The sequence below is a fragment of the Ursus arctos genome, unplaced genomic scaffold (assembly GCF_023065955.2).
Source record: "Ursus arctos isolate Adak ecotype North America unplaced genomic scaffold, UrsArc2.0 scaffold_17, whole genome shotgun sequence".
Taxonomy (NCBI): domain Eukaryota; kingdom Metazoa; phylum Chordata; class Mammalia; order Carnivora; family Ursidae; genus Ursus; species Ursus arctos.
The window spans coordinates 35824513-35851982 of NW_026622841.1; the positions used below are offsets into that span (position 1 = coordinate 35824513).

The window sequence follows — 27470 nt, forward strand, 5'->3', positions numbered from 1 at the left end:
ATTATCTTCATTTTACAGACAAGGAAACTGAAACTCCAAGAGGTAAATTCACTTACCCCAGGTGCCCTGGCCAGGAAGGGCAGCAACAGGAGAACAGCCTGTGCATTAGGACCCCTGGTTTGGTGTGATTTCCATGACACCATTATATGGCACAGCAGACAAACTCAATTAAAAATCCTCTCCTAGTAACATTTGAAAGGTAGTGCATACCTTTCTACTTCTCAAGTTCAATCCAAAGCAGAGCATGGCTTTGAAAATATTTGTATTCAATTGAAATGTGAAGAGTAGAGCTTGAAGAGGCCACAAAAGGATAAACAGAATGGTGAAAACAGTGTCAGCCTTATTCAGGAGAACCCCATGGGTCCTGGGAGTCGGTCTGTTTCCGGGCCTTCAGAGAGGTTAGCTGACTGGGTGACAGATGTGACACCATGGGGAGAGAAGGATAACAATGCCAGTGGTGGGAGAGGAGAAGAGGCTTAGAGATCAGGGAAGCTCAAGAAAGGAAACAGGCTAAAAGAAGGGGAATAGTTGGTCAGAGGAGCTTAGAGGTCCTGCATAAGAAGGTAGCCTAGGCTTGATATGTGAGAGTAAACCTTCAGATAAGTGGGGAGAGACCTGAAGAAAAGCACCAGTCTCTAAGAGGAAAGAGCCCTGGACAAGGAAATGGCCTCTGTGAGGAGAGAGTGAAGTACACCAGAAGACAGCCATGGGGGTGTGGTGAGCAGGCAGGGTAGGTGTGTGTGGAGGTCATGGGGCCTTGAGCGAAAGTAGAACATAGCAGGCTGCAAGGAGCAAAGAAGGGAGAACAGACCTGACTGCCCAGTGTTTACAGGCAGAATCTTGGTGGTGAAACCTTTCATCCCCAGCCCCAAGTCTTCTAGTGTACAATTTCCTGCATTCCCAGGGCCATCCTGGGCCCTCAGTGCTCTCACAGTTGTTATCTCCATGTACAGTCTATCCCATCCCCACTGCCTTGTCCAAATGCATCACTGACACTGCTGCCGGGTGTGCCACGCCCCCCCTATTCCAACCTCTCCAAAAGAACACCCCAAACTTAGGATCTCCAGGACTCCTTGGGCCCTTAGCATGACCTCCAAATGTACTGTTCTTTTCCCCTCTGTGATCCCACTAGATTTTGAGTGCTTTGAATCATGACTTCTTTGTCTGGACATCCCTTTAATAGTACCCTGAACTCAGAGATGGTTGTTTAGTTGTTAATAGTAGCAGTTTGTCAACAATACCAAAATGGAAGTACACGGCCATTGGCTGTAACAGCCAAAGGCCAGCAATGAAACAATGGAATTGAAAATCTTATTCATCTTGTGCCCTCTTGTGGAGAAGAGGGCAAAGAACACTATATCACCACTTGCGAAGCCAGGAATTTACTTCTTTCCCTATCACCTCCTCCTTCTCTAAATGTAGTTATAATACAGTGTTAATGAATAAAAACATATTTAAATACAAATATATTATTCTATGTTTAATTTTAATGTAATATTATTCCATATTTAAACATAACTACAGTATATCTAAATATAGTTATAATACATTATTAACGAAACATGTTTACCATATTGATTTATGAGTTCATAAATACTGTTCAAAGATGAACCAGAAAGTACTGTATAAATATATGTTCTTTCTGGTAACATCCTTGTACGTTTTCGCTTCTGCAAAATCATTACATGGCATAATTTTTTTATTTGCTTAGTTTTCTAAGTACTTAATCAAAATTAATGCCCAAACTCTCTACTGAAGCTGTAAGGTCCTTTAATTTTTTTTAAAACAAATCTGGAACCTCCAACAATACTACTTTTGAAAGTTATTGGACTCCTCTTCAGTGCTGCCGCTCCAGTGAGACTAATAACTTACCCTCCCATTGTTGCACGGCAATAATGATCCTGGGATCCCACACTTGCTTGCCTTTTCAGTCTTTTGAGGAATAAAACTTCAGAATTTTAATGAATCAAATTTATAAGTTTTCCCTCTGTGACTAGCGCTTTTAGTGTCCTATTTTTATTTTATTGTTTTAAGATTTATTTGAGAGAGAGAGAGCACACACGAGTGAGGGGAGGGGCAGATGGAGAGGGAGAGAATCTCAAGCAGACTCCCCACTGAGCAAGGAGCCCAATGTGGGGCTGGATCTCACAACCCTGAGATCATCACCTGAGCCAAAATCAAGAGTCAGAAGCTCAACCAACTGAGCAACCCAGGAGCCCCTAGTATCCTATTTTTAAAATCACTCCCTATCCTAATACCTTGAAGACATTTTCCTATACCATATTCCAAAATCTTTATTGTTTTGCTTTTCACATTTAGGTCTATGACTGACTTGGAAATGATTTTTGTGTATGGTGAGAGGTAAGAACAAAATTTTATTTTACTTTTCCTATATAGATATTTAGTTGAGCCACATCATTTTTTGAAAAGACCATCTTTCACCTGCTATTCTGTCGTGTTATTCATGTCGATCATTGAATAACCATGTATATGCGAATCTACTCCTGGAATCTTTAATCTCTTCCACTGATATGTTTATTATCCTTACATTAATACTACACTGTTCTGGTTACTGCAGACTTTTAATACATCTTGATAGCCAATAAGGCAAACCCTACCACCTATTCTTCTCCTTTAAGAGTGTCTTGGCTCTTCTTAACTCTGCATTTCAATATCAGTGTTAGTATCTGGTTTTTTTAATTTCTAGAAAAAGTACTAAAATTTTTATTGGGATTACAATAAATCTACAGATAATTTTAGAATAAATTGTCATTTTACAATATCAGGTCTTCTAATCCATGGACATATCGCTCCATTTATTTTGATCCTCTTTAGTATTTCTCAATATTTTTTTTACTGGTTCCTGAATAATCTTCTCTATAAATTTCATTTTGTAGGCTGTTGGACTTTTTAAAATTGTGATGAAACATAGATAACATAAAATTTACCATCTTGACCACTGAGTGTACAGTTCAGTAGTGTTAAGCATATCCATGTTGTGCAACCAATCTCCAGAATTCTTTCCACCTTGAAAAACTGAAACTGTACCCATTGAACAACTCCCCACTCCCCCTCCCCTATTCCATAGCAACCACCATTCTATTTTCTGTCTCTATGAATTTCACTGCTCTATTGATTCCATTCATGTAAGTGGAATTACATAGTATTTGTCTTTTTGTGACTGGCTTATTTCACTTAGCATAATAATCTCAATACTCGTTCATGTTGTAGCATGTGTCAGAATTTCCTTCCTTTCTAAGGCTGAATAACGTTACATCGCATGTATAATACCACATTTTGTTTATCCATTCGTCTCTCAATGAACACTTGTTTGACTTTCATCTTCCGGCTATTGTAGATAATGCTGCTATGAACATGGCTGCTACGAACAAATGCCTCTTCAAGACTGTGTTCAATTCTTCCAAGTTTGTACCCAGAAGTGGAATTACTGGATCATATTTTTAATTTTTTGAGGAACTACAGTATGTTATTTAATTCTTCTTACATAATTATTTTTAAGTAATGGGAAAAGTCATATTAACAAATGTTATAGAGTATATTTTTAAACAAATTTTATGATATGTTACTTCAAAATAAAATATTTTACATAAATCATGGCTCTATACAAAGCAAAAGAATTGATGAGGTTTTTTTTTAATTCTCAAGTGGTTTTGCAACATTGCATATTAATGTCAAAAGTACTTCCTAGTCAAATTAGGTTGGGAAACACTGTATTAGCTGAAAGTGAATTTGGAGCAAGAAGCAGATTAACCAGTGCAGCCAGGAAGTAAGGACAACTATTTAATTAAGACGTATTCATTGAGTGTGTATTCATATGTGTGTTTTTGATGGATAATGAAAAGAAAGAAAAAGAGACACAGTCCTAGAAGAGCTTAGGATCTAGTGGGCTGGGGCCGGTGGAAAGGCAGTATAACACATCAAATAATTAGAGGAAAATTACGTTCAGAGTATAATTAGGTGCTGAACGTGTGAAGTAGTCAAGTTCTTCGGGGACATAAGAGGAGAAAGTCACTATAGGGTAAGGTAATTGGAAGAAACTTCATGGCAAAACAAGCTGGACCCCAAATCTGAGAGAAGAAGAGACATTTAAGACTCAAAGAACTGAAGCGAAAGCACAGCAATACAAATGAGGATAGCCCTGTGGCTATTTAGCTTCCATGTGCACCCTCCGATACATTTTTGAACTTCCATACATCAATAAAACAACTCCAACTTTTCTTGTAACAAAATACAACTGTCTTAAAGGTAAAGTTCTCACCTTTTCCTCAAAATATGGAGACACACAGTCCCAACAGTCACTGCATCCATCACTGATAACCTTAACTACTCCTCAAGTTCAGGCAGAGACCCACTGAATATTCTGTTACCTAATGAATACATTGTGAAGTTATCTTTTGACTCTAGGTGCATAAAACAACAATGGGAAGGAGATAGAAGAAACTGGTTAACGTATAAAATAAACACATACGTATAACAGAAAATATACAGAGCTACTGCTGTCATGGTTTCCGCGATTTGCTGTGAGGCTGTCGATGATACCTACATCTCCCTTCTTCCACTCCCCAGTCCACATGTCCCCATCCTCAGCCAGAAATTCCCCTGGCGTGACCCACACCTTCACTCCTAGGCACCTCCAGGTAACTCCCTGGGTTTCATAGTCCTTCTTGTCTGCATTTATAGCAGCAACTTGAGTTCACCTCACCTAGAGTGACTTTTTTTTTTTTTTTTTTGGCCAGTTGGTTCCATGGTATAAGAAGTCCAAAATGTCTAGAAGGCATTCTCACTTCCCAATTCAATTGAACCACTGTGTCTGCTAGTGGAAGTGTTCCTCCCTTGGAGACTATGACTTTCGTAACAACATTGCTCAAAGTTCCTGGGGCAGGAAAAATAATTCTGCAAATGGGTTATTGAGTTTAAGAGTGAGAAGAGCCACTCCCACATCTACCCCTTGATGCCCAGATCCATGTGTTCTGGCTATGGGAGAGAGAACACCCTGTAACAGTCGCTGACTCTAAGCATATACTGTATCCTGTGAAACAGAATCACTTTGTTTTGGGGTATTGTCTCCCAACTGGCACCAAAACTGAGTTTTCAATAAGCCCTTCCAACTCCCAATTAGGCCATCTGCTCCTAGGTGATGGAATATGTGTGTTAAGACCAGTTGATTCCATAAGCATAAGTCCCATGCTGTATTTCCTTAGCTGTGAAATGGGCTCCTGGATGAGAAGTAGTGCCAGGCAGAATACCATAATGATGGATAAAGCATTCTATAAGTACACAGATGGTACAGCTGGCTGAAATATTATGTTGAGAGAAGGCGACTCCACATTCACAAAACATATATATTCCAGTGAGGGTGAATCTCTGCCTCCTCTATGAAGACAGAGGTCCAGTGTAATCAATCTGCCACCAGGTGGCTGATTGGTCCCCATGGGGAGAGGTGCCGTAGAAGGGGCCTAGTGTTGGCCTCTTCTGTTGACAGATTCACTACTCAGCAGTAATGTTAGATCAACACTGAGTAGGGGAAGTCCATGTTTTTGAACCCCATACATAGCCTCCATCCCTACCACTGTGGGCACTTTGTTTATGGCTCACTGAGCAAGCACTGGGGTGACTAGGGTAAGAGACTGATTTACACCCATGGAGTGTCCACCTGAGTATTAGCACCCTCCTTTACAGTGCACAGCCATGGCTCATTGCACAGCAGAGAAGTCTCCATTGTGCCATGGTAATGGAACTTGCTGGAAATATTTTCTCCAGAGTGCAAGGGAAAGTCATTCCCTTGGAGGTATCTCACTAGTGGCACTCTGCTATGAACCTGCTCAAGAGGGTGCAGAAAGAAATTGCTGCCAGGGCAATCTGCTGCTGGATCCGGGAGAGCTGCATGCTGAGCTTGTCGAGCCAGCATGCCAGAACCAGGAGGGGAAGCCCCTTGCTCTTGTAATGTCTTGTAATGTCTCTACTGACAAATCATAACGTCATGCTTGTTGGTAAAGAGAAAATATTTAAGAGGCCCATTTCGTGTTTATAGACCAGGCAAAGGGTGAATTTCAAAAAAACTGCTAGTTGCAAAGGTACTGTAGTGGATTAAACAGTATCCTTCCAAAATTCATGTCTACCTGGAAACTCAGAATGTGACCTTATTTGGAAATGTACATTTTTTATTTTGCAGATGTAATTAGTTAAGACGAGGTCACACAGGATGAAGGTGGGCCCTAAATCCAATGACTGCTGTCCTTTTAAAGGGAGATGAGACATGGAGCCACACTTAGACACAAAGAGAAGGCCATGTGATGACAGCAGAGATTGCCAGCAACCATGAGGAGTTGGAAAGAGGTCAAGAAGGAGTCTTCTGTAGAACTTTCTGAGGGGGCGTGGGCCCGCCAACACCTTGATTTCAGACGTCTAGCTTCCAGAACAATGAGAAAATAAGTTGTTATAAACCTCCAAGTTTGTGGTAATTTGTTATGGCAGTCCTGGGAAACTAATACAGCACCAAATCCGGTTATCACCAAATGCTCAGTTCCAGTCTGGGGAGAACCAACTCATCAATGAATATCCAAAGCTCGAAGCCTTGGGAGAAAGGCAAAAAGCCAGATTCTATACGGACAATGTGCTGAACACCCAAGATTATAACAGACTCTGAAATTCTACCACGTATCTCTCCTCTCATTAGGCTTTACTGTCTTATCAGACGTGGGTTTTCGGTACTGTAGGAAATTTCCGATGTCCGTCTCTTCACGTGAAAATGTCCTGAAGCCATTATGCTTTATACCAACGTATCCTCCTGCAGCAGCTCTCTGACCCACTAGACTCTCCTTCTCGCAGGTTGTCTGTCTTCCCTGGTAACTACTGTGCCCTGAAATCTCTCTGAACAGTCTGTTAAATTTCAGAAACTGTCCCTTTTATCAGTTTGATCCTCTTTTTATTTACATATTTTTGGAGCATGACTTAACTAGAGATCATTGTGCCAGCCACCTTAAAGGGAACAAATGGGGGCGCCTGGGTAGCACAGATGTTAAGCGTCTGCCTTTGGCTCAGGGCGTGATCCCAGAGTCCTGGGATCAAGCTCCACATCAGGCTCCTCCACTGGGAGCCTGCTTCTTCCTCTCCCACTCCCCCTGCCTGTGTTCCCTCTCTCACTGGCTGTCTCTCTCTGTTAAATAAATAAATAAATAAAATCTTTTAAAAAAAATTAAGGGAACAAATGACACAGAGAACGTGAGGAGGAACGGGACACAGACCCTGTTTGGCTTGCACATGAGCGACGCAGACACATCTTGGAAGATTGCAGATTTCTACTGGGGGGATGGTGGTGCTCATCCAGGAGGTAAGGAGGGAAAAGAGGCGAGCGGAGAGAGAGTGAGGAAGAACTCATGTTTGGTTTAGGATGCCTGTGAAACAAACAAGGAGCGATGTTTCATAAAGTCATCTTTATGGGGAGGAGGCTCGAGAGAAGGCTCAGGCTCAGGCTCAGGCTATAAACTGGAACTTGTTCGGTTGTAGATGGTAGTTGCAGGCTTATCTGGGGAAATAGATGAGCTAGCCCAAAGAGAGCCCAGAGCACGAAAGCACAGGAACCAAAGGTGGAACAATGAACATGAATAACACATGGGATTGCCGACCAAGAGGAACCGCTGTAAGGAGTGCTCAGAAGAAGGAAGAGAACCTGAAGACACAGGGGTAATGAAGGACAGAGTTCAAAGTGGCAGAAGTACTGTAGTTAATAATGTTCATCATCTTCTAGACTGAAAAGTCTAATATCACCCTGTTTTTCAATTTTTAGTTTGCAGCTAGTTAGATTCTGGAAGCTTTTAGGAACGCAAACTTGTCCTATATTTTGAGAAATTCCAGAATGATACAGGTCTTCATCCCTTGTTTACTGCATGCAAGGGGCTGGCCCTTTCAATCTGTTTCAAATTCTCATGTTTCAGTTTTGGGATGTTTTCTTGAAAAACCTCTACTTAAAACTCAACCTTATTCAGCACCGCATCATCCACACTGGGGCACAGGGGTCAAAACTCAGCCCTTACTGGTCATTAAAGGAACCCACACTAGGAAGATGTTTATCATCTTTCAGTTGTTTGATCATCTTCCAAATGTTTGATAAAATGGTTTCTGCTAAGAATCTCAGGCGGACTTCACCTCAGAGACATTTGCTGAGTGGGCAATTAAAAACATCTCCACCCATATCTGTGCAATAATGAAACTAGTTTTAGTGGGAAAGGGAATGGATGAAATGGGTGATGGGTATGAAGGAGAGCACTTGTGATAAGCAAGAGGTGGCGTATGGAAGTGTTGAATCATTTTGTTATACACCTGGAACTAATATTACTATTTAACTAACTGGGATTTAAACAATAATGCTCTGAAAATGAGTGTGACGATAGAGATAAAAATAGAAGGAACAACTGAGTACCTGTTTAAAGATTATTTAGAGTACCCAATCCCTTCCATGTCTCAGCTCAGTGGATGGCTACCATGTCTATTCTCACCTATGCAGAAGTCCAGGATTTTCTTCTGTGGAAAGGTCTCCAAACTGCAAGACTCCTTGCACATACAGTAGCCCTCACCCTAACCATCATCCTAACACAAACCCTAGTCCTACCACTAACCGGTAACTGGAACACCTAAGCGTAACCCTTTCCCTAACCCTAACCATAAACCTAACCCTCTGGCAAGGTCTCTGAACTACAGGATGCTAGGCATATCCCCATTTCCCTAAACTTAACCCTTACTGTAACCCTAACCCTAACTCTAGAATTGAGAAAGTGGGTTCCTGAGCACAAAATAAGAAAAGCTGAGAAGCAGCCGAGTTACTCTGGGGAAGATCCCAAACCTTTAAGAATTGGTAATATTTCTTTTTTTTTTAAGATTTTATTTATTTGTTTGACAAAGAGAGAGACAGCCAGAGAGAGAGGGAACACAGGCAGGGGGAGTGGGAGAGGAAGAAGCAGTCTCCCAGCGGAGGAGCCTGATGTGGGGCTTGATCCCAGAATGCCAGGATCACGCCCTGAGCCAAAGGCAGACGCTTAACAACTGAGCCACCCAAGCGCCCCGAGAATTGGTAATATTTCTGAAAATGGGTGTGAAAGTAGAGATAAAAACAGAAGGAACAATTGAACATCTATTTAAAGAGTATTTAGGGGCACCTGGGTAGCTCAGTGGGTCAAACGTCCAACTCTTGGTTTTGGTTCAGGTCATGATCTCAGGGCTGTGAAACTGAGCCCTGCATGCGGCTCCCCACTCAGCAGGGAGTCTCCTTCCCTCTCTCCCTCTGTTGCTTCCCCCCCCCCCCCGCTCATGCACACACACACACACACACTCTCTCTCTAAAATAAATAAATTAATCTTCTTAAGAAAAAGAGTATTTAGAGTTCTAAGTCCCTTCCTTGCCTCAGCTTGGTGGTTGGATGCCACGTCTAATCACACCCAAGCAGAAGTCTGGCGAGGTCTCTGAACTGCAGGATACCAGGCTCATACCATAACCCTAACCTGAACCCTAACACTACCTGTAACCCCTAACCCTAACCAAAATCCTATGGAGAGGTCTCTGAACTGCAGTATACAAGGCTCGTCCCCTCACCCTGGCCCTAATCCTAACCCTCACCCTTTCCCCAGCCTGATCCTGAACCCTAACCCTAGATGTGAGGAGGGAAAAAGAAAAAAAGGTAGAAGTGGCATATATATACAATGGAATATTACTCAGCCATAAAAAAGTATGAAATCTTGGTATCTGCAATGACCTGGATGGGGTTAGAGAGTATATGCCAAGTAAAATAAGCTATTCAGAGAAACACAAATACCATATGATTTCGCTTACATGTGGAATTTAAGAAGCAATACAAATAAGCCAAGGGATAAAAAAAAAAGAGAGAGAGAGAGGCAAACCATAAGATAGACTCTTAACTATAGAAAACAAACGGATGGTTACCAGAGAGGAGGTGGGTTGGGTGGGTGGGGGGATGGGGGAAATAAGGGATGGGGATTAAGGAATGCACTTATGTGCTGAGCACTGGATGTTGTACGGAAGTGTTGAATTATTATATTATACAATTGAAACTAATATTACCATATGATAAGTAGAATAAAAATAAAACCTTCCAAAAAATAAAAAATAAAAATAATTAAGTTTTAATTGATACAAATTCACTATCAAATACCAAAGAAGCCACATTAAAGATGGGGAAAGAAACTTCATTTACAAATTGTACAGTACCACTACTAGTGCTGTAACCTGTCTGATATTTTGACCAGCTTTCTAACAGCTTGAATATGGCTCTTCATTAAGTTAGTCTAGGAAATAGACATTACCTTCGTTTTTTTGTTGCTAGATATCATGAACCAGCTCCTAGAGTCAGTCAGAGCCTTGCTACTCAAAGCATTATTATCACCTGGGAATGTGTTAGAACCTTGGGCCCCACCTCAACCTTACTGAATCAGAATTTGCATTTTAACAAGATCCTCAAGTGATTCCTATGCACATCCAACTTTGAGAAGCAGTGAGATGGGTCATGGACATCTCTGAGAATCAGAAGACAAAGACCAGAAGTCTCAGACTAGAAGCTAGGCAGGTGATGGAACTGGAAAGGGGCAGGTGGGGACTTTCAGCAACTGGGGAAAGCAGGCTCTAAGTGTCCACAGGTAGCAGTTACTCCGCGCCAAGAAACATTTGCCCAGAGAGAATGCAGGATCAGTATTCTTAGATTTTTCAGTTTTCCAAAAGAAGTGAGTAGTATAGATTTTTAAATGCATTGAATCAAAATTTACATTTTGGAACCAATTCAATTTCAAAATCATGGGGCAAATAAAGCACATGAACAGGCTAGTCGTTGTCAAGGCCGGTAACTTGTGTCTTCTGTCAGACCCTGTCCCCAGAGAAGTACACATATGCACCTAGAAACACATAGTTCAGTGGTGTCCGTTAGAGCTCTGTACCGTGATGCTTGTGTTGTCAATACGATAGTCATTGGCCATATGAAGCCACTGAGAACTTGAAATCAGCAAAAGTGACTAAGGAATTGAATTTCTAATTTTATTTAATTTTAGTAAGTTTAAACTTGAGTAGCCACATGTGTTTAGTGATGACTACATTGGGCACGCAGATACAGAGCCCATAGACCATGGGTGGCATAGTCTTAAAACTCCTCTCAGGGTGGCAGGAGGGGTGAAATAAAGAGGATTAAGAGTGCACTTATCTTGATGAACACCAAGTAATGTATACAATTGTTGAATGGCTATATTATACCCCTGAAACTAATATAACACTGGATGTTAATTATACTTCAGTAAAAAACAAACAAACCAAAAACCCAAACACCTCTCAAATGCTTGTTTCTCCAAACAAGCTTTCCTTTTGAGGCAGTTCTTTATTTGTCTGATATGGAGGTTCTCAACCTCAGCTGCTGTGGTAGACCAAAAAATGGCCCCAAAGACATTAGGTCCTTATTCCCGGAACCTGTAAATGTTACTGTATTTGGGGAAAAGGTCTCTGCAGGAGTGATTAAAATAGGGATCTTGAGATGGGGGAGATTATCCTTGATTTTTTGGGTAGGCCTTAAATGCAATTACGTGTAGCCTTACTAGAGAGAGAAAGGGAAAGACTTGAGGATGCTGGCCTTAAAGACTGGAGTGAGGCAGCCACAAGCCATGGAGTGCTGACAGCCACCAAGTGCTGGCAGCCACCAGAAGCTGTAAGAGGAAAGGACTGGATTCTTCCTGAGAGCCTCCAGAGGAAGGGCCACTCTGCTGACATCTTGATTTTGGCCAGTGCAACTGATTTCAGACTTTTGGCCTCCGGAACTATTGCTTTAAAGCACCCATTTTGTGGTTGTTATAGCAGCCCTAAGAAACTAATATAGCTGCCCACTGGAATTGCCTGGGGGGCTTTACCAATCTACATTAGTTTAATCTTCTTCCAACGAGATGACTATTGTGATCCCTATTTTATAAATGAGACAAGGATTAGCAAATTTTAGGAACTTACCCACAGCTAGCTTGTGGCAGAGTTGAGGAGTGAACGCAGGTCTGTCTGCTCACTTCTGGACACAGTGAACAAGGAAGAGGGAATATTCAAGATGACTTCTAAGACTTCTGCCTGGAACATGGAGCCAACAGCAGTTTCACTTTAAAGCAAGGAATTTGAGAAGCATGGCAGTTGAGGGTGTAAGTAGGGGAAGATAAACTCAGTTTGGGATTCTTCCTTAGTTGGTTTTCCTAACTTGATACTTCATTCTTGTCTTCTACAAAGGGACACATGGCTCACTCATCCAAACTCTCACAGCTATTCGGTATACATTCACACTTGGACTTCCTACACACACTCTCCACCACTCTCTTGGAAACCATAGTTCCATTGTAGGCAAATTGCCTTATATTTCTAAACCTAACTCTCTATCTCTGTGTCCTTCTAGAAATATGGCAGCTTGTCTCTAACATACCGACTTCATGCATCTCTGGGCAAGGAAAAACTGGGTGTGTGTACAGATGGATACAGATCCACACCCATAAAAGTTTCTAACCAGATGGAGAGCAAATATGTTAGGATAAAGAAATACAGTGATTGGGGCACCTGGCAGGCTCAATCCATAGAGCATGCAACCCTTGATCTTGGGGTTGTGAGTTCGAGCCCCATATTGGGTGTAGTAATTACTTAAAATCTTTAAAAGAAAGAAAGGAAAGAAAGAAAGAAAGAAAGAAAGAAAGAAAGAAAGAAAGAAAGAAAGAAAGAAAGAAAGAAAGAAAGAAATACAGTGATGAAGAAGAAAAAGTAGAAGAGTGAATATCTCTATAATATCATTATAGGGTGACTGCCCTCTTCCTTTGCTGCATTAGTAAGTGGCTTATGAAATTCATTGGGAATTTAATATACTTATATAGGGGAAACATTCAGGTATAGAGCATGTGTGGTATTTATTTTTACATAATCTCATAAAATGTCCAATTATGTAGAGGGTATTGATTATCACCTATTATTCAGCCTCAGATTCAATCTACTGAAAACTCTCCTCAAATGTCCACATAACCTACTGTCAAACCTGCTCATACCGTCTTAAAAAAACTTGCCTAAATGATACCCATCCCAATCATCTGTCAGTCTACCAAGGAAGTAAGCACTGGCATCCTAAATGTTTCCCGATCTGCCTCCCTCCTTGCTCCCTCTGCACTAGTTCAGATCGCCAACAGCTGCAGTCCAGATCTTTGCAACAGCTTCAGAGCTGGTCACTCTGCCTTGAGTTTTGTCTCCTCCCAAATCCATCCTTCCCACTGCCATCACAGAGTTCCATCTGAACTGCAGATAGCCTGTTCCACTTAGTCAAGATCCTCCTTTAAATTTTAGTTCATAGCCTTTTACCCGACCTGCCACATCTTTTAAAACTACTTCTTTCTTCCTCCTCACCCTTAGCCTCTCATGGCTTGCCATCCTTCGATCCAGCAAATAAAAAATTTCTGCACTGGCTCCTCAGTTTGGACTATCTGGCTCTCAGCTTTCCCCATCAACCCCAATCTCACGCTCTCCACCCCCCCCCCCAGGACCTTCTTTCTTTGTGCTTTTACAGCATCCTGTGGTTAGCTCCATCAGAACATCTGCCATGTTGTTTACAACCGTCAATTTATACACCCTTCTCCTTAGTCTATCAGTTTCTAAAGAGCAAGAATCTGTATCTTACATTTGAATTCTCAGTGAGTACCATGCATCTGGTATATAGTAGGTGTGCTCTCTACTAGGACCTTGTTCTTGTTAATTTTTCACTCTACTCCCAAAGTTAAAAAAAATAAAAGGTAAATGAAACCTGTCCTTTATCTAACATACCGTGAAACTTTCATAAGTAGTCTTTCACGTTTGCTTTTTTTTTTTTTTTTTTTTAACTTCAGCTTTGGGGATGATCTGGATATCTGGTGGAATCCAAACCCATCAATGCACTCCTGACCTCTTGCCAAATCCTATGGATTTTCATAGTTCCTTATGCTTTTTTTTTTTTTAAGATTTTATTTATTTATTTGACAGAGAGAGAGATAGTGAGAGAGGGAACACAAGCAGGGGGAGTGGGAGAGGGAGAAGCAGGCTTCCCGCTGAGCAGGGAGCCTGATGTGGGGCTCGATCCCAGAATCCTGGGATCATGACCTGAACCGAAGGCAGATGCTTAACGACTGAGCCACCCAGGAGCCCCAGTTCCTTACGCTCTTTGCAGCTTTCAACTATTGTCCCTTTTCTCCTTCAACTACCTTCTGTGACTTCACACCATTGTCAGGCATCGACTGCTCTTGTTTCAGATGCCTCAGTGCCTTGACTAAATTAACCTACCTACCATCAGAGTAAACACATTCTCCTCTGCACTTTTGAACTATCTTGCTATATGCGTTAGCCTCAACAAAAAATCTTGTGAAAGTCCCCTATTGATGCAAGAATTTCTTCAAATTTAATGTCATGGTAGGTTAATTAAGATACAAAGTTCTCCCCTAACCCTCTAGGTCTGGTATACACAGAATAAAGCAGCCTCTTTTCCCTTTATTTCAGACTCCGGTATTGGCATACCTTTTTTGCGGGGAGAGGTCATGCCCAGGGTTCTTTTCCTGTTATTGTTTATTAATTAGCAAGTGGTTCTTAAGCATCCTCTGTTCTCTTCCTAATTCCCTACTTCCCTCCACAAGTACATTTTCCAAGAGTCCCTATGGAAAGTGGGTGGAAGAGAAAGCCAATATGTGGGGTTGTGGCCTTTAGCTCATTTAGCCCCAAATTTGTTTTTAAATTTACTTAAGATTATCTGAGCGGGAAAAATGTGTGTATATATATATATATATATATATATGCGCCAAAATACGTGTGCAGGTGGGTTCTCACCTTTCTAAGGGCCATTAAGTTCTCCTGTGAAAGCGTGGGGCATGGGTGAGGGGGGGGTGTCAAACCTATTCCTTAAAACAGCACTATTTGGAGCATAACCTCAGTAGCGCGGATGGTATTAGAGGCAAATTGTACTTAAAGGTAGAAAGCGCAGGAGTCTTCCCTCTCTGTGATCGTGGGCAAGTCACGAAACTTTGGGGCCTATTTCTTGTAAACTGGGAATAACCTTACAGGGTTATCGAAAGCGTCAATGGAATAACCTAAGCAGAAGCACTTTGAGAAATAACGACGCCGGTTTCTGTGAACAGGGACGCCGAGCACCCGGAGTCCCACCCGTAGGGGTTCTTATCCCCTTCCCCCGCGTCACACAGAGAGCCAGCGGCGGCAGGGGCTTGTCTCCATGGCAACCGCTCCTCCATCCCGGGCCGGCCCCCAACCCCGCCACGGGGACCGGAAGCAGCTTCCAATCGGGCGCTTCCCCGGCGTCTTCCGGATAAAGCGGGGTCGCTCTTCCCGGTCGGGAGGTGAGAACTGAAGCCCCTTCTGAGCCCCTAGGCCGCGGGGAGAAGCGTCCTCCCCCGGGGGTGGGAGGAGGCGGCTGAGGACCTCTGCATCGTCGCGAAACAGCCCTCCCGGCTCCTCCCTCCGCTCACGCCCTCTTTATACCCACCCCGACTCCTGTCGCCCCCTGGCGCCTCCCGCGGCCCCTACCTGGTCCCGCATCTCCTGGCCCCTCACGCCGCGTCCGCACGCCCTCCCTTCGTCCTCCCGGCGCAGCCCCGTGGCGCGTGCCACCGCCTCCGAACCCGCTCGGCTGCCAGCCGGCGCGCGCTCACCTGCGCTCGGCGCAGCGTCCCCAGCGCCCGCGCGCCGCCCGCAGTCTCGCGGGGCTGAGACCCGCGCGGGAGGGGCGCTGGCGGGGCGGGGCCGGTGGGCGACGTGTCAGGGGACCCTCGGGCGCCAGCCCTCTGCGAGCCGGCCCGCTGGAGAAGGGATTTTGGCGTGAGAGTCGGTCCTCTGCGTAAGGACCGCGGATTCGGGGCTCTCAGCGAAGCCTCCCGTCCAGGGAGCCGGTTCGTGACTGGCCCGCGTGCGGTGTTGGAGGTTCGGTCTCCCCGTCTCCTGTGTAGCGCCGAGAGCTGCCGTGCAGGCGGCACGCGTCGGCTGCTGGTGCTGAAAAGGCAGAGTGCGCCCCTGCCGCCTCCCTGTCTCCGTGACTTCCAGAGGCTGCTTTAGTTTATGGTCCCTCAATGTAACGCCCCCAAACGGCTTCCAAACTCATGGCCTCAACCCTTGCCGCCGCTCAGGTCTCGACTCTAGATTCTGTCCCGGCCCAATATCATCCGGGTCTGCTGCTCCTTCTCTGCACTGGGACCCCGGCCCCCGGCCTCTTGACCACGCAGCACCGTGGGTAAGTGGATGGTCTGGATTCAGACCCCAGCCCTTCCCCTTTCCCCGTGGTCACCGTACCTGAGCTTGCCTTGTTAGGCTCCTCATCTACAACGCGGGCATGAAAATAACCGTACAGGGCTTTTGAGAGGATTTAAATAAGTTTATATTTAAGGTGCTGAGAAAAGTGGTAGGAAATTGTGTCATGTGTTATCATTTGCTACATTGCAACCACTATTGTATCATTTATTTGGTAACATTGTCTCTCTCCCGCTAGAATATAAGCTTTAAGGAGCCAAAGACTTTGTTCAGTTCACTGCTCTATCTCTGGTGCCTAGAACAGCGCTTGATGAAGTCGGGGGTGGGGGGATGGTAGAATGCCTAAAGAGGAAAAACAGGGGCACATGCAAGATTTTTAGCCATCAGTTACCAGTGATGCATATACTAACATGGTGCTGAAAGCGTCTTTCTACCCCCTTCTGCTAACAAGCTAATGACACTTGGAGAAATTGCTGCCCTCATACATCACTGTGTGGCTCTTGACATTGCGGATTGATAAACAATCTTCTCTGTAATTCATTTGATAATACATTGCAGTACATTTGCCACTCTCCTTTGAGCCCAACAAGCCAAGTCCTTGGGATATCCTTGAATAACTTGGAGAAAAAGATTATATTCCCGAAAATGTGCCTCCCAGCATTATTTATGATAGTAAAAATTAGAAACAACCCAAACATTCTATGAGGAAGAAGGGTAAATAATAAAGATGTTACGGATTGGAAGTGGAAGTAACATGATTAAATGGAAGCACATTAAGAGGGGGGAATATGCAATTATTTTTTCTTTTGAATTGTTCCTTTACTGTCAAAATAGTATTGTTTAATACTGTTTGATAGTATTAAATGTAATGCTATATTTAATGCTGTTTAATAGTAAACATTGAAAAAATCCATACGAAACTACTTCTTCCATGAGACTCTTTGTTAGCATTCTTTGCAGCAGGCTAGAAAAAAATTAATTGGCTCTTTAAGCCTGCCCGAGAGTCATTTTTCCTCAATCTTCCGTTATTTCTGCTCTCCGGGAGTTCCTGCACAATCCTGGCTGATCCCTCATTGTGACTCTTAGTCAGCCTCGTGTGCATGATTTGCAGAATAAATTGGGAGATACTCATGCATAAGAATTAATGCATCTTAGCTCTTTGATTCTCTTAAAGAAGTATTCTTTGAAAGCATGGTTTATACTAACATTAAGGGCAATGCTTTCAGTATAGTCTTATGTTTCTTTTCTTTCTTTTTTTTTTTTCAAGATTTTATCTATTTATTTGACAGAGAGAAAGAGCACAAGCAGGGGGAGAGGCAGGCAGAGGGTGAGGGAGGAGAAGACTCACTCCTTAACAGGGAGCCTGATGCGGGGCTCCATCCCAGGACCCCAGATCATGACCTGAGCCAAAGGCAGACGCTTAACCGACTGAGCCACCCAGGGGCCCCTAGTCTTATGTTTCTAATTTTAGATGTATTGTTCTAAGAAACATTTGTCGGTGCCTTGTTCCCACTTGTTTCTTTAACCATATTTAAGGAGTGTCCGTAAGGAAAACTTCACCTTCTTGAAGATTAAAGCCTACCTCTCTGTTCCCAGTCCAAATGTTTGCAAAACTGAGAAAGTCATCACTCCTTCCACAAACTCCAGAGGAGTCTGACAGCATTCTGATAGTGAAGATGGAAGAGGAAGAGCCGGCCTGTGATCTGGACTTCAGCCTCTCCTGGAGCAGCTGCTGCAGTCCAGAGACCTTCCGCCAGTGTTTCAGGCAGTTTGGCTACCAGGAGTCCCCTGGGCCCCGGGAGGCTCTGAGCCGGCTCCGGCAACTTTGCTACCAGTGGCTGAGGCCGGAGGTGAACTCCAAGGAGCAGATCCTGGAGCTGCTGGTGCTGGAGCAGTTCCTGGCCATCCTGCCTGAGGAGCTGCAGGGCTGGGTGCGAGAGCACCGGCCCGAGAATGGAGAGGAAGCCGTCACTCTGCTGGAGGAGCTGGAGAAAGAGCTTGACGGGCCAGCTGAGCAGGTACAAAGGCATCTGGTGAGGATGAGTGACCAGGTTGAGTCAGGAGCTCCGGGGCAATGGGCGGGGGGGGAGGCGGGCTCGCAAACTGTACTCCTACTCAGCACACAGAACATGTAGGGTGGTGAATGCTCGCCCACCTGTGCCAGAAAACAGAGTGTGGCTCTGCTTTCTTCCTCCCTTTTCCTGTATCCCAGGACGTTTACTACGTAGTTTCTTCTCTATTAATTTTTTTTTAAAGATTTTATTTATTTATTTATTTATTTGAGAGAGAGAGAGCACAAGCTTGGGGAGTGGACGAGGGAGAGCAAGAAGTAGGCTCCCTGCTAGGGAACCCTATGCAGGACTCGATCCCAAGGCCCCCGGATCATGAGCTGAACCAAAGGCAGACGCTTAAGCCAGAGCCACCCAGGCACACCTTCTTCTCTATTATTTTATCCCAAAGTCCCAACAAGAGTCTCTTCTTCAGTCTCAGTTATACCTAACTGCTTCCAGGTCTTTTTTGGACAAAATGAGGACATGCTTGCCGAGAAGCTGACATCTTGGGAAATGACTCAGGAGTCACCAAGTAGCCGAATCAAGCCTGTAAAGCAGCAGCTGCCCCTGGCGCCAGGGGAGTTTCACTCAAGACAAAAAGGTGAGGGGCGGGATTCAGTTCATGGTGGGGGAAGGTGGCCTCTCAGGCCACCACACACATCTCGGCTGCTTTCTGCAAGAGGTCTCAAAGCTCCCCTCCTGCCTCCTCTTCACAGTGGGGACTTCCACCATTAGAGGTGGTGCTAAGGATCATTCTCAGTGTTTTGTTCTTGTTTCTTTCCCAGAGACTCTTAATATATCTTTCAGATTTTTAAATCCTTGACATCATCTCCACAGGGATTTTCAAACCTTTTTTAAAAAAGCATGACCCTTGGGGCTCCTGGGTGGCTCAGTCGGTTAAACATCTGCCTTCCGCTCAGGTCATAATCCCTGTGCCCTGGGATCAAGCCTTGAGTCAGGGATCCCTGCTCGGCGGGGAGTCTGCTTCTCCCACTTCCTCTGCCCCTCTCTCTGTGTATGCTCGTGTTCTCTCTCTCTCTCTCTCAAATAAATACATAAAATCACTCTCTCTTTTTTTTTAAAGATTTTATTTATTTGACACAGAGAGACAATGAAAGAGGGAACACAAGGGGGGGGCAGTTGGAGAGGGAGAAGCAGTTCCCTGCTGAGCAGGGGGCCCGATGAGGGGCTCGATCCCAGGACACTGGTATCATGACCTGAGCCAAAGGCAGACGCCTAACTGACTGAGCCACCCAGGTGCCCCAATAAATAAAATCTTTTAAAAAAACAGTGTGACCCTTTTCTCAAATGAAATTTTGCATGGAGCTCCAGTATATAAAACAGATGAAAACACAGCTACCCTCACTGAAGCAGGAACAAGCAGTGTCTGTCCACAAGGGCTCCAGCTTGGTCTGTTCCCCCCAACTGTGGTACCTTCAGGCAGCTTCTGAGGGACCCCAAAGTCAGTCTAAAGACCACTAGTCTGCCTCATCATTTTCTGTCTAGCTTCTTGCTTGGTTACTGGTGGCATCTAGTATTAAAATCACCAGATTGCTGCTAAGATGACTTTGCCCTCTCGTGATGACTTGAATATTTTCCTCTAGTCCCTCATGTCCTAAGCCGGCCTCCGTTGCTGCTTGCATCACTTTTTACAGAAGTGCTCCAAAATGGCTGGCGTAACAATGTGTCCTTCTGTTGCAGACACTCAAATTAGTGCTGCGGGGAAAAGCAAGGCAGAATAAGGGGCATAGGTGTTAGGAAGTAAAGTTGGGACAGAGTCTTATTAAAGTGGTGGAGAAGGCCTCTTTGACGAGTGACTTCCTTCTAGATGATCACGCTGGATAAAATGGGAGTCAGAAATGAAGAGGGAAACCCCTCTTGAGAGGATCTCCCCTTCTCCCCGCAGCACGGCTTCCATATTCCACAGGGGTTGATCAGCTAAGTAAGGTTAGAGTTTTTCCAAGGTAATTTTGATAAGAAAATATAGGAAAAACAAAATACGAAAATTGAGAGACTTAGAAAATATGTCTCTCAGTTGACAAGTCCCTGCTCCCAAGAGCTTGCACGGGGCACTTACCACCTCCAGTCTAGCAGTTGTCTTGGCTTAACTGAGAGAGAAATGGCAGTCTTTTCACACTCCATCAGGATCAGGAGGGAACCACCCCTACCTCCGCAGCTCTTTGTGGTCGCGGCAAAAGTAATCAGCCTCAAAGGCAGGTCTTGGGATCCCAGTGTTGACAAGAACTACATTCTACCTCTGAATGTCCTCACAGAGGCCTTTCTTACGTTTTTTGTTTTGTTTTGTTTTGTTTCATTTGATTTTTTTCACCATGATAAGTGTACTCTTTAATCCCCATCCCCTATTTCCCCTATCCCCCCGCTCCCCTACTGTCTAGTAACCATCAGTTTGTTCTCTGTACTTGAGAGTCTGTTTCTTGGTTTGCCTCTCTTTTTTTTCCCTTTGCTCATTTGTTTTGTTTCTTTTTTTTGCTTTTGTTTCCCTTGCCTCAGGAGTCATATCTAGAAAAATGTTGCTATGGCTGATGTCAGAGAGATTACTGCCATTGTTCTCTTCAAGAATTTTTACGTTTTCAGGTCTCACATTTAGGTCTTTAATACGTTGTTTAATTTATTTTTGTGTATCATGAAGGTAACTGGTCCAGTTTCATTCTTTTTCATGTAGCTGTCCAGTTTTCCCAATACTTTGTTACAGAGACTGTCCTTTTCCCATTGTGTATTCATTGCTCCTTCACTGAATATTGATTGACCATAAAATCATAGATTTATTTCTGTGTGTTTCTGTCCTCTTTCATTGATCTATGTGTTTATTTTTGTGCCAGTTTATTTTTCTGTCACTTTGTAATATAACTTGAAATCTGGAATCGTGATACCTCAAGTTTTGTTTATCTTTTTCAAGATTGCTTTGGCTATTCAAGGTCTTTCACTGTTCCATACAAATTTTAGGATTGTTCTAGTTGTGTGAAAAATGCTGTTGGTATTTTGATAGGGTTTGCATTAAGTTTGTAGATTGCTTTGGGTAGTATAGACATTTTAACAATGTTTGTTCTTCCAACCCATGAGCATGGAATGTCTTTCCATTTCTTTGCCTTGTCTTGAATTTCTTTCATCAGTGTTTCATAGTTTTCAGAGTACGGGTCTTCCACCTCTTTGGTTAAATTTATTCCTAGATCTTTTATTTTGGGTGCAGTTGTAAATGAGATTGTTTTCTTAATTTCACTTTCTGCTGCTTCATTATTAGTGTATAGGAATGCAACAGATTTCTGTACATTGGTTTGTATCCCACGACTTTACTGAATTCATGTATCAGTTCTAATAGTTTTTTGGTGGAGTCTTTAGAGTTTTCTAGATAAAGTATCATGTCGTATGAAAATAGCGAGAGTTTTACTTCTTCCTTACCAATTTGGAGACTTTTATTTCTTTATGTTGTCTGATTGCTGTTGCTAGGACTTCAGTACTATGTTGAATAAAAAGTGGTGAGAGTGCACATCCTTAGATTTTTGATGGTAGGAACCAGACATTGAAGTCACTTTGGAGTTTGAGCTATCAAAAATGAATTTGAGATAGAATCCTCACCATTCACAAAATGCTTTCTGTTTACACCAGTAATAATGCCATCCAGCTAGTACTATAAAATACATATAAGAGTAGAGGATTTTCCTAAGTGGGTAGTCTGTGCTACCCTTGCTTTATTTGAGGTGTCAGTTATCCTAGTCTATATCCTCCCCTTTTCCTCACTAATTTGTATTTCTGACCTTATTTTCCATATTCGTTTTTGACCCCTTGGCTTTCTTCATTTCATTTATCATTATTAAACTGTGACTTATTGACCTTCATGCTGAGTCTTACTTATTACTACCCACTGTCACATCTGGCTCCTCTGCTTCAGTTGCTTCTCTGCTTCTCCCATAATTCTTCATCTTCTAGTCCCTTTTCTTCCAGATTTTTTTTTTCAGTCTCGATACATCTTTTTACCTCTATTCACCATTCTACCTTTTGCATGGAGCTTTTTCATCTTTATAGTTGACTGTCTCCTCAATATATAAATCTTTCCCTTTTGACTTATGATCTTCTCAATGTTTTGTGACTTCCCATCTCCGTCTTCCACATTGTGATGCTATTTTATAAATATGCTAGCCAATAAATAATCCATATATATTTTCTTTGGATCATTCTATTTGCCTTTCTTTCTTTCTGAACAGAGAGCTGGTGACATTGCTTTTCTGTTTATTATTTCAGCTAAAGACACGAAAACTATAAATGTGAATTCAGCTTCGACGCAAAAGACTTCTCCAGGCATGGAACTGCATTACAATGTTCCTAACACCCTTCATATGGGTGCTCCCCAGAGTTGCACGTATAGAAGAGCCTATGAACAAAATGGCAAGTTTGAAAGAAGACAGAAAAACCCTTCTGGAAAAAAACAACACAAGTGTGATGAATGTGGCAAAGTCTTCAGTCAGAGCTCAGCCCTTATCCTCCATCACAGAATCCACAGTGGGGAGAAACCTTACGCATGTGATGTGTGCGCCAAGGCTTTCAGCCGGAGTGCCGTCCTGATACAGCATCGAAGAACACACACTGGGGAAAAACCTTACAAGTGTCATGAATGTGGGAAAGCCTTTAGTCAGAGCTCAAATCTTCTCAGACATAAGAAAAGACACACAAAAGAAAAAGTCCCATCAGTGTTGTAAGGGAATCAAAGCTTTTGCTCAGAGCTTTTTCAACGGGAAAAGATACAAAGCACAAACACTCCTTGAGTATTTCAGTGGTGTTAGTGGGCACTAGTTTGCTTTCAAAAGTCATAAAAGCTACAGGAGAGAATGTAAAATATCTTCTGTCAACGTTGTTTGCTCTTCTGCTTATCGGTATAGTGTCAATTCAGATGTTTGAGATTCTGAAGTGTAATTCAGATTTCCCTCCCCAGGGTACCTCTTGAACAGACATTCTCAAACGTGGTCTATTTCCATTACTAACACAAATAATGAACTGGTACATGTCTTTTTAGACAAATAAATTTTCCCTGTTGAGAAGGAATGTGTGAGTTACTCAGTATAAAAATAAGTATTTTCCTCCATTCCATAACTTAAGCATTGGAGTTCCCAGACCAAAGATTAGAGCATTTAAAAAATTTTTACCATTTGTTTTTTGTTACCAGACTCAAAATATGAGAATAAGATTGAGGAGGCCCAAAAGAATGTGTACCTTCAGACCAAGGCTGAAATGTCCAGAGTCATTGTTAGGGGGTAGATGAGTAAAGGCATTTAATCTCTTATGACAATTCACAAAAGCCTGCACTATTTATGATGCTAAGCAGTTTTTTTTTTAAAGATTTATTTATTTTTAGAGAGAGAGTGTGTGTGAGTGGGGGAAGGGGTAGAAGGAGAGAGAATCTCAAGCAGACTCCCCTGCTGAGTGAGGAGCCCATGACCCTGAAATCATGACCTGAGCCAAAATCAAGAATCGGATGCCTAACCAGCTGAGCCACCCAGGTGCCCCCCTAAGGGGTTTTCTATGTAGGAAAAAAATAACCTCCTTTACCATGTAATTTGGAAATAATTCTGTGAAAACAGCAAGATGGCTCTACGTGTCTTAGGGAATGGCATAAATGTAGGGAATGGCGTCATAAACAGGGCTATCTATGGGTGCTTATATAAGGCTCATGCTCCTGTTTAAACGAAAAAAAGGAGATGAAGAAAGACTGTCGAAATAAGACTGATGTAACATGCATATGAGCAAGTGTGGCCTAAAATGGAGAAGTGTGCACAGCTCACATGGAAAAGGAAACCCTTACCGCTGACAGCTCTCCTTTGGTGTGTCCTTCAAGGCCCCTTTTCTGGCATAAATCAACTGTGAGCATGTTTCAGGCCGCTCAAGACAACCTTTTCAGGGTCTTAGGCGTTCTCAGTAAGGTTTGTTTCTAGACAAGCTGTTAAGACACGAGCCCCTGGGTTTTGACGCTCTTGTACGAAATTACTAAAGTTCAGTTTGAAGAGTCCACCGAGTTCTGCCCATATGTAAGTCATTCAGATTTCCTGTTTAAAAGTAAATGAATGACTTGTATGTTATTACAATTATTCTGACAGTATACAACATAATGTTCCCTTTTCTAGGGATTCTTGATAACTGTATTATAAGAATACGTGAATTACAATGTGTTCTGTGGTGCCACAGTCACCCAATATGGAAGCCAACATCAGAAATGAAAGCCCTTAGGAGAAGGGAAGAGAGGGCTCATAGTGAACGTACTTGTTTGGGACCCTTGTGAAGTATAAACTTTGTATTATCAGAAAATCCAACCGTATCTAGTGCTTAGAGTGACTCCAGAAACAAATACGGGGCTACTGTGCTCTACTTCGAATATTGATAACATAAGATTGGTAAGGGGAGAGGTGAATGTAAATTATAGAATTTTCTGGTAGTGATTATACTTTGTAGCTCTAGTGAATATGAATATATATAGGGTTTTGTATATTTTCAGTTATTAAAAGTATAGGAGTCTTTATTTGGGCTCATTCTCTTTGTAATTAAAGGAACAAGCCATCTATGAGAGCAGCAAATTCCTCAGATATGTGTATTGTGAATTATTGCTAAATTATGGAAAGACAGAGTTTCTTGTTAATATGAATAAAATGACAGAACCTCAGTCAAGTGTTCTGAGGGAAGTCGTCTTCACTTGGCGCTGCCATAAACCTCAAGATATTGTATTTTCTGCATTGTGAATAATCTGAATTTCTCCCCCAGAAGGTGGTGTGAGTCGTATCATCTAAGTACATGACAAATCTTTAAAAGGTGTTGCTGTGTCCTGGGAGTTAATCATGCACTTACATAGGTCTCCTAATGCTGGTCCATTTAAATGGAGATTTAATGTGACTTGGGCTAGCATTGATTCTAAAAATTAGCATGATGTTAGCACCCCCATTAGATTAATTTCCATAGATAATAAATACTCCCGAATGAAACTGGTATTTAATGAATTTCACTTCATCTTGGCCTTTAATGTTAGCTATAATCCTGTGTTCCCTCTTTACCTGTCTCTCATTCTCTTCAGAGACCAGATTACATGTTTGTCACTGCCCTTAAACCTTCTGTATTGGGAATGCTGCTGGATGCAAAATCCACCCGTGATGGTTTAAACAAGTAAGACTTTGTAACCAGAACTCTGGAGGTGAGTTGCTGCTGGCTGTCAATCAGCAGGTGGACAATGACTGGCCTGGATGTGGTCTCTGCCCTTCTTTTGGCCTCATGCTTATTTTCTCAGACAGGCAAGAGAGCTCTCTCAGCTCCAGGAGCAACATCCAGGGCCAAGTCAGGAAGAAAGAGAAAGAGGAGCTCCAGCCATGGCCATCTCCTTTGCTAGGAAAAGTAAAAGCTTTCCACGAAACCCCAACAAAATTCTGCTTATGTTTCCTTGTTGCAAATGTGTTTGGGAAAGAGGGAAAACAGCAGGGCAAGTGGATTTTGGCAATAACATTGGGTCAGCCAACAGTGTTTGCCACACTCCTTGGCCACTTTCGTTTTCATGGGCAGATGGCTGATTTTGCCTCCTACATTCGGGAAAAAACAAAAGATAACTGACAACCTCCTGCCATCAAATTTGTCAACCTACCTACCTCCCTCACCCATCGTTTCCCCTCCGAATGAAAGGGGGTCTCTCTGGTCCCTAACCACTTCTTCCCACCTTTGAAGGACCTTGGCTGCCATCAGTTACTATCCCTCTCTTCTATCTCTTCATCCTTTGCCCTCCTTGAGGATACATCTCTCGACATTCAAATACGGTGATGTGACCGGCCCTCCAACTCTATACTTCTTTAGCGTGTCTTTACAACATTTGAGCTGGTAGCTAGCTAATCCCCTGAGTGAGGGGGAGCAAAATGGCCCTTAGCTTTGACTTCTTCATATGTATCCATTTCTTTAACCCAGAATGATCTTTCAAAAACATACATTTGATCATGTCCCTTCTTTGCTCAAAACATAGGCTTCCCATTGCTTTTAATATAAAGTTAATGCCTACACAAAATTTTTGAGGCTTTTTGTGATCTGACCACAGCTTACCACTTCAGCTCTCTCTCTTGCCATTGCATCCTTTATACTCTATGCCAAAGCCATTCTGAATCATCAGAAGTTGTTCTGCCTCCAGACCTTTGCGTGTGTTCCTTTTGAACTCTTACTGGCTTCTGTACTTAACTCCTGTGTATTTTAGCTTAGATGCCACTTCTTCCAGGAAGCCCTCTACCCTAACATGCAAAGAGTAGGTTGGGGACCACTACCACACCCTTCTATTTATTACATAGCAGTCTATTCTTACTGGTACTACATTCATCACACAAAATATCAAGCTGCAAATACGGCCCCAAGCAAGAGGAGGATGAACGATACTTGGGAAGAAAGAAGTCATGAGATAGCCAAAAAAAGAAAAAAAGAAAAAAATGAAAAAGCCCTCTTGCCCCCTGGGAATAATGGTGAGGCAAAGAGAAGGTCAGACACAGGTGTCCCTTTACCTCTGCACCCAATCCCTGCAGAAATGCCAGAGGGGATTTGGAGAGAACTTGAAAGGCAAGAGGGTCTGGGCCAACTTGCCATAGAGTGCATTGGGAGAGCAATTGCTGAACAGACTTCCTGTTCTCCAACACTGGACTATTGTAGAAGTGGCAGTGCAGTGTTAGGCAAAGGGTCTCTACCAGCTAACATATGACTTAAAAGATCTGTAGCAGTTCTCCATGCTCACTGGGGCCCTGAAAAAGGGTTGATTGTACCAGCTGGAGAGTTGGGACCATTGCACAAAGTAACTTTGTGCATCTGATAGCTAACAGCTGCAGGACCCAGCAGGCCCAGGAGCAGCTGGGAGTCTCAGCCATACTTTAGAGGGTGGCTAGAACCAATGTGGAGATGACAAATGAAGGAAAAGATACTGGCATCCAGCCTAGCCAAAAGAACAAACCACTGGTTGCTATAGGTTTGGTGAGCAAACACCACAGCAGACCACCCATGAAGACTAGAGCTCAGGAAAGAAGCACAGCAAGCCCATCTGAGACCCAATCCACAGCACCACCTCACCTAGGCAAATGTAAACCCCCTCCCCAGATATCCAGATGGCGGAAGAGGGCAGA

The 27470-nt window shown here is 43.1% G+C and overlaps 1 protein-coding gene and 1 long non-coding RNA gene across 2 annotated transcripts in view; one reads left to right on the forward strand and one right to left on the reverse strand.

Annotated features, from left to right (window-relative positions):
- Nucleotides 1-12111, reverse strand: part of LOC130543954 (uncharacterized) — a 62985-nt gene extending 50874 nt beyond the window's left edge. The window contains exon 1 of the long non-coding RNA XR_008959755.1: nt 12008-12111. This is a non-coding gene — a long non-coding RNA (uncharacterized LOC130543954). The remainder of the gene's footprint in view (nt 1-12007) is intronic.
- Nucleotides 12112-15924: 3813 nt separating this feature from the next.
- Nucleotides 15925-23543, forward strand: ZNF396 (zinc finger protein 396). Its single transcript, XM_057313144.1, has 4 exons — nt 15925-16274; nt 17888-18309; nt 18802-18943; nt 22600-23543. Exons 2-4 carry the CDS (start codon nt 17893-17895, stop codon nt 23052-23054), a joined length of 1014 nt encoding a protein of 337 aa, XP_057169127.1. The 5' UTR covers nt 15925-16274; nt 17888-17892; the 3' UTR covers nt 23055-23543.
- Nucleotides 23544-27470: the final 3927 nt, after the last annotated feature.

What these genes read in the sequence shown, in the direction of transcription:
- ZNF396 (XM_057313144.1), top strand. Translation starts at nt 17,893, where the DNA reads ATGTTTGCAAAACTGAGAAAGTCATCACTCCTTCCACAAACTCCAGAG. An exon ending in TTGACGGGCCAGCTGAGCAG is followed by an intron (nt 18,310 to 18,801) that starts GTACAAAGGCAT and finishes AACTGCTTCCAG; the next exon opens with GTCTTTTTTGGACAAAATGA. An exon ending in GTTTCACTCAAGACAAAAAG is followed by an intron (nt 18,944 to 22,599) that starts GTGAGGGGCGGG and finishes TTATTATTTCAG; the next exon opens with CTAAAGACACGAAAACTATA.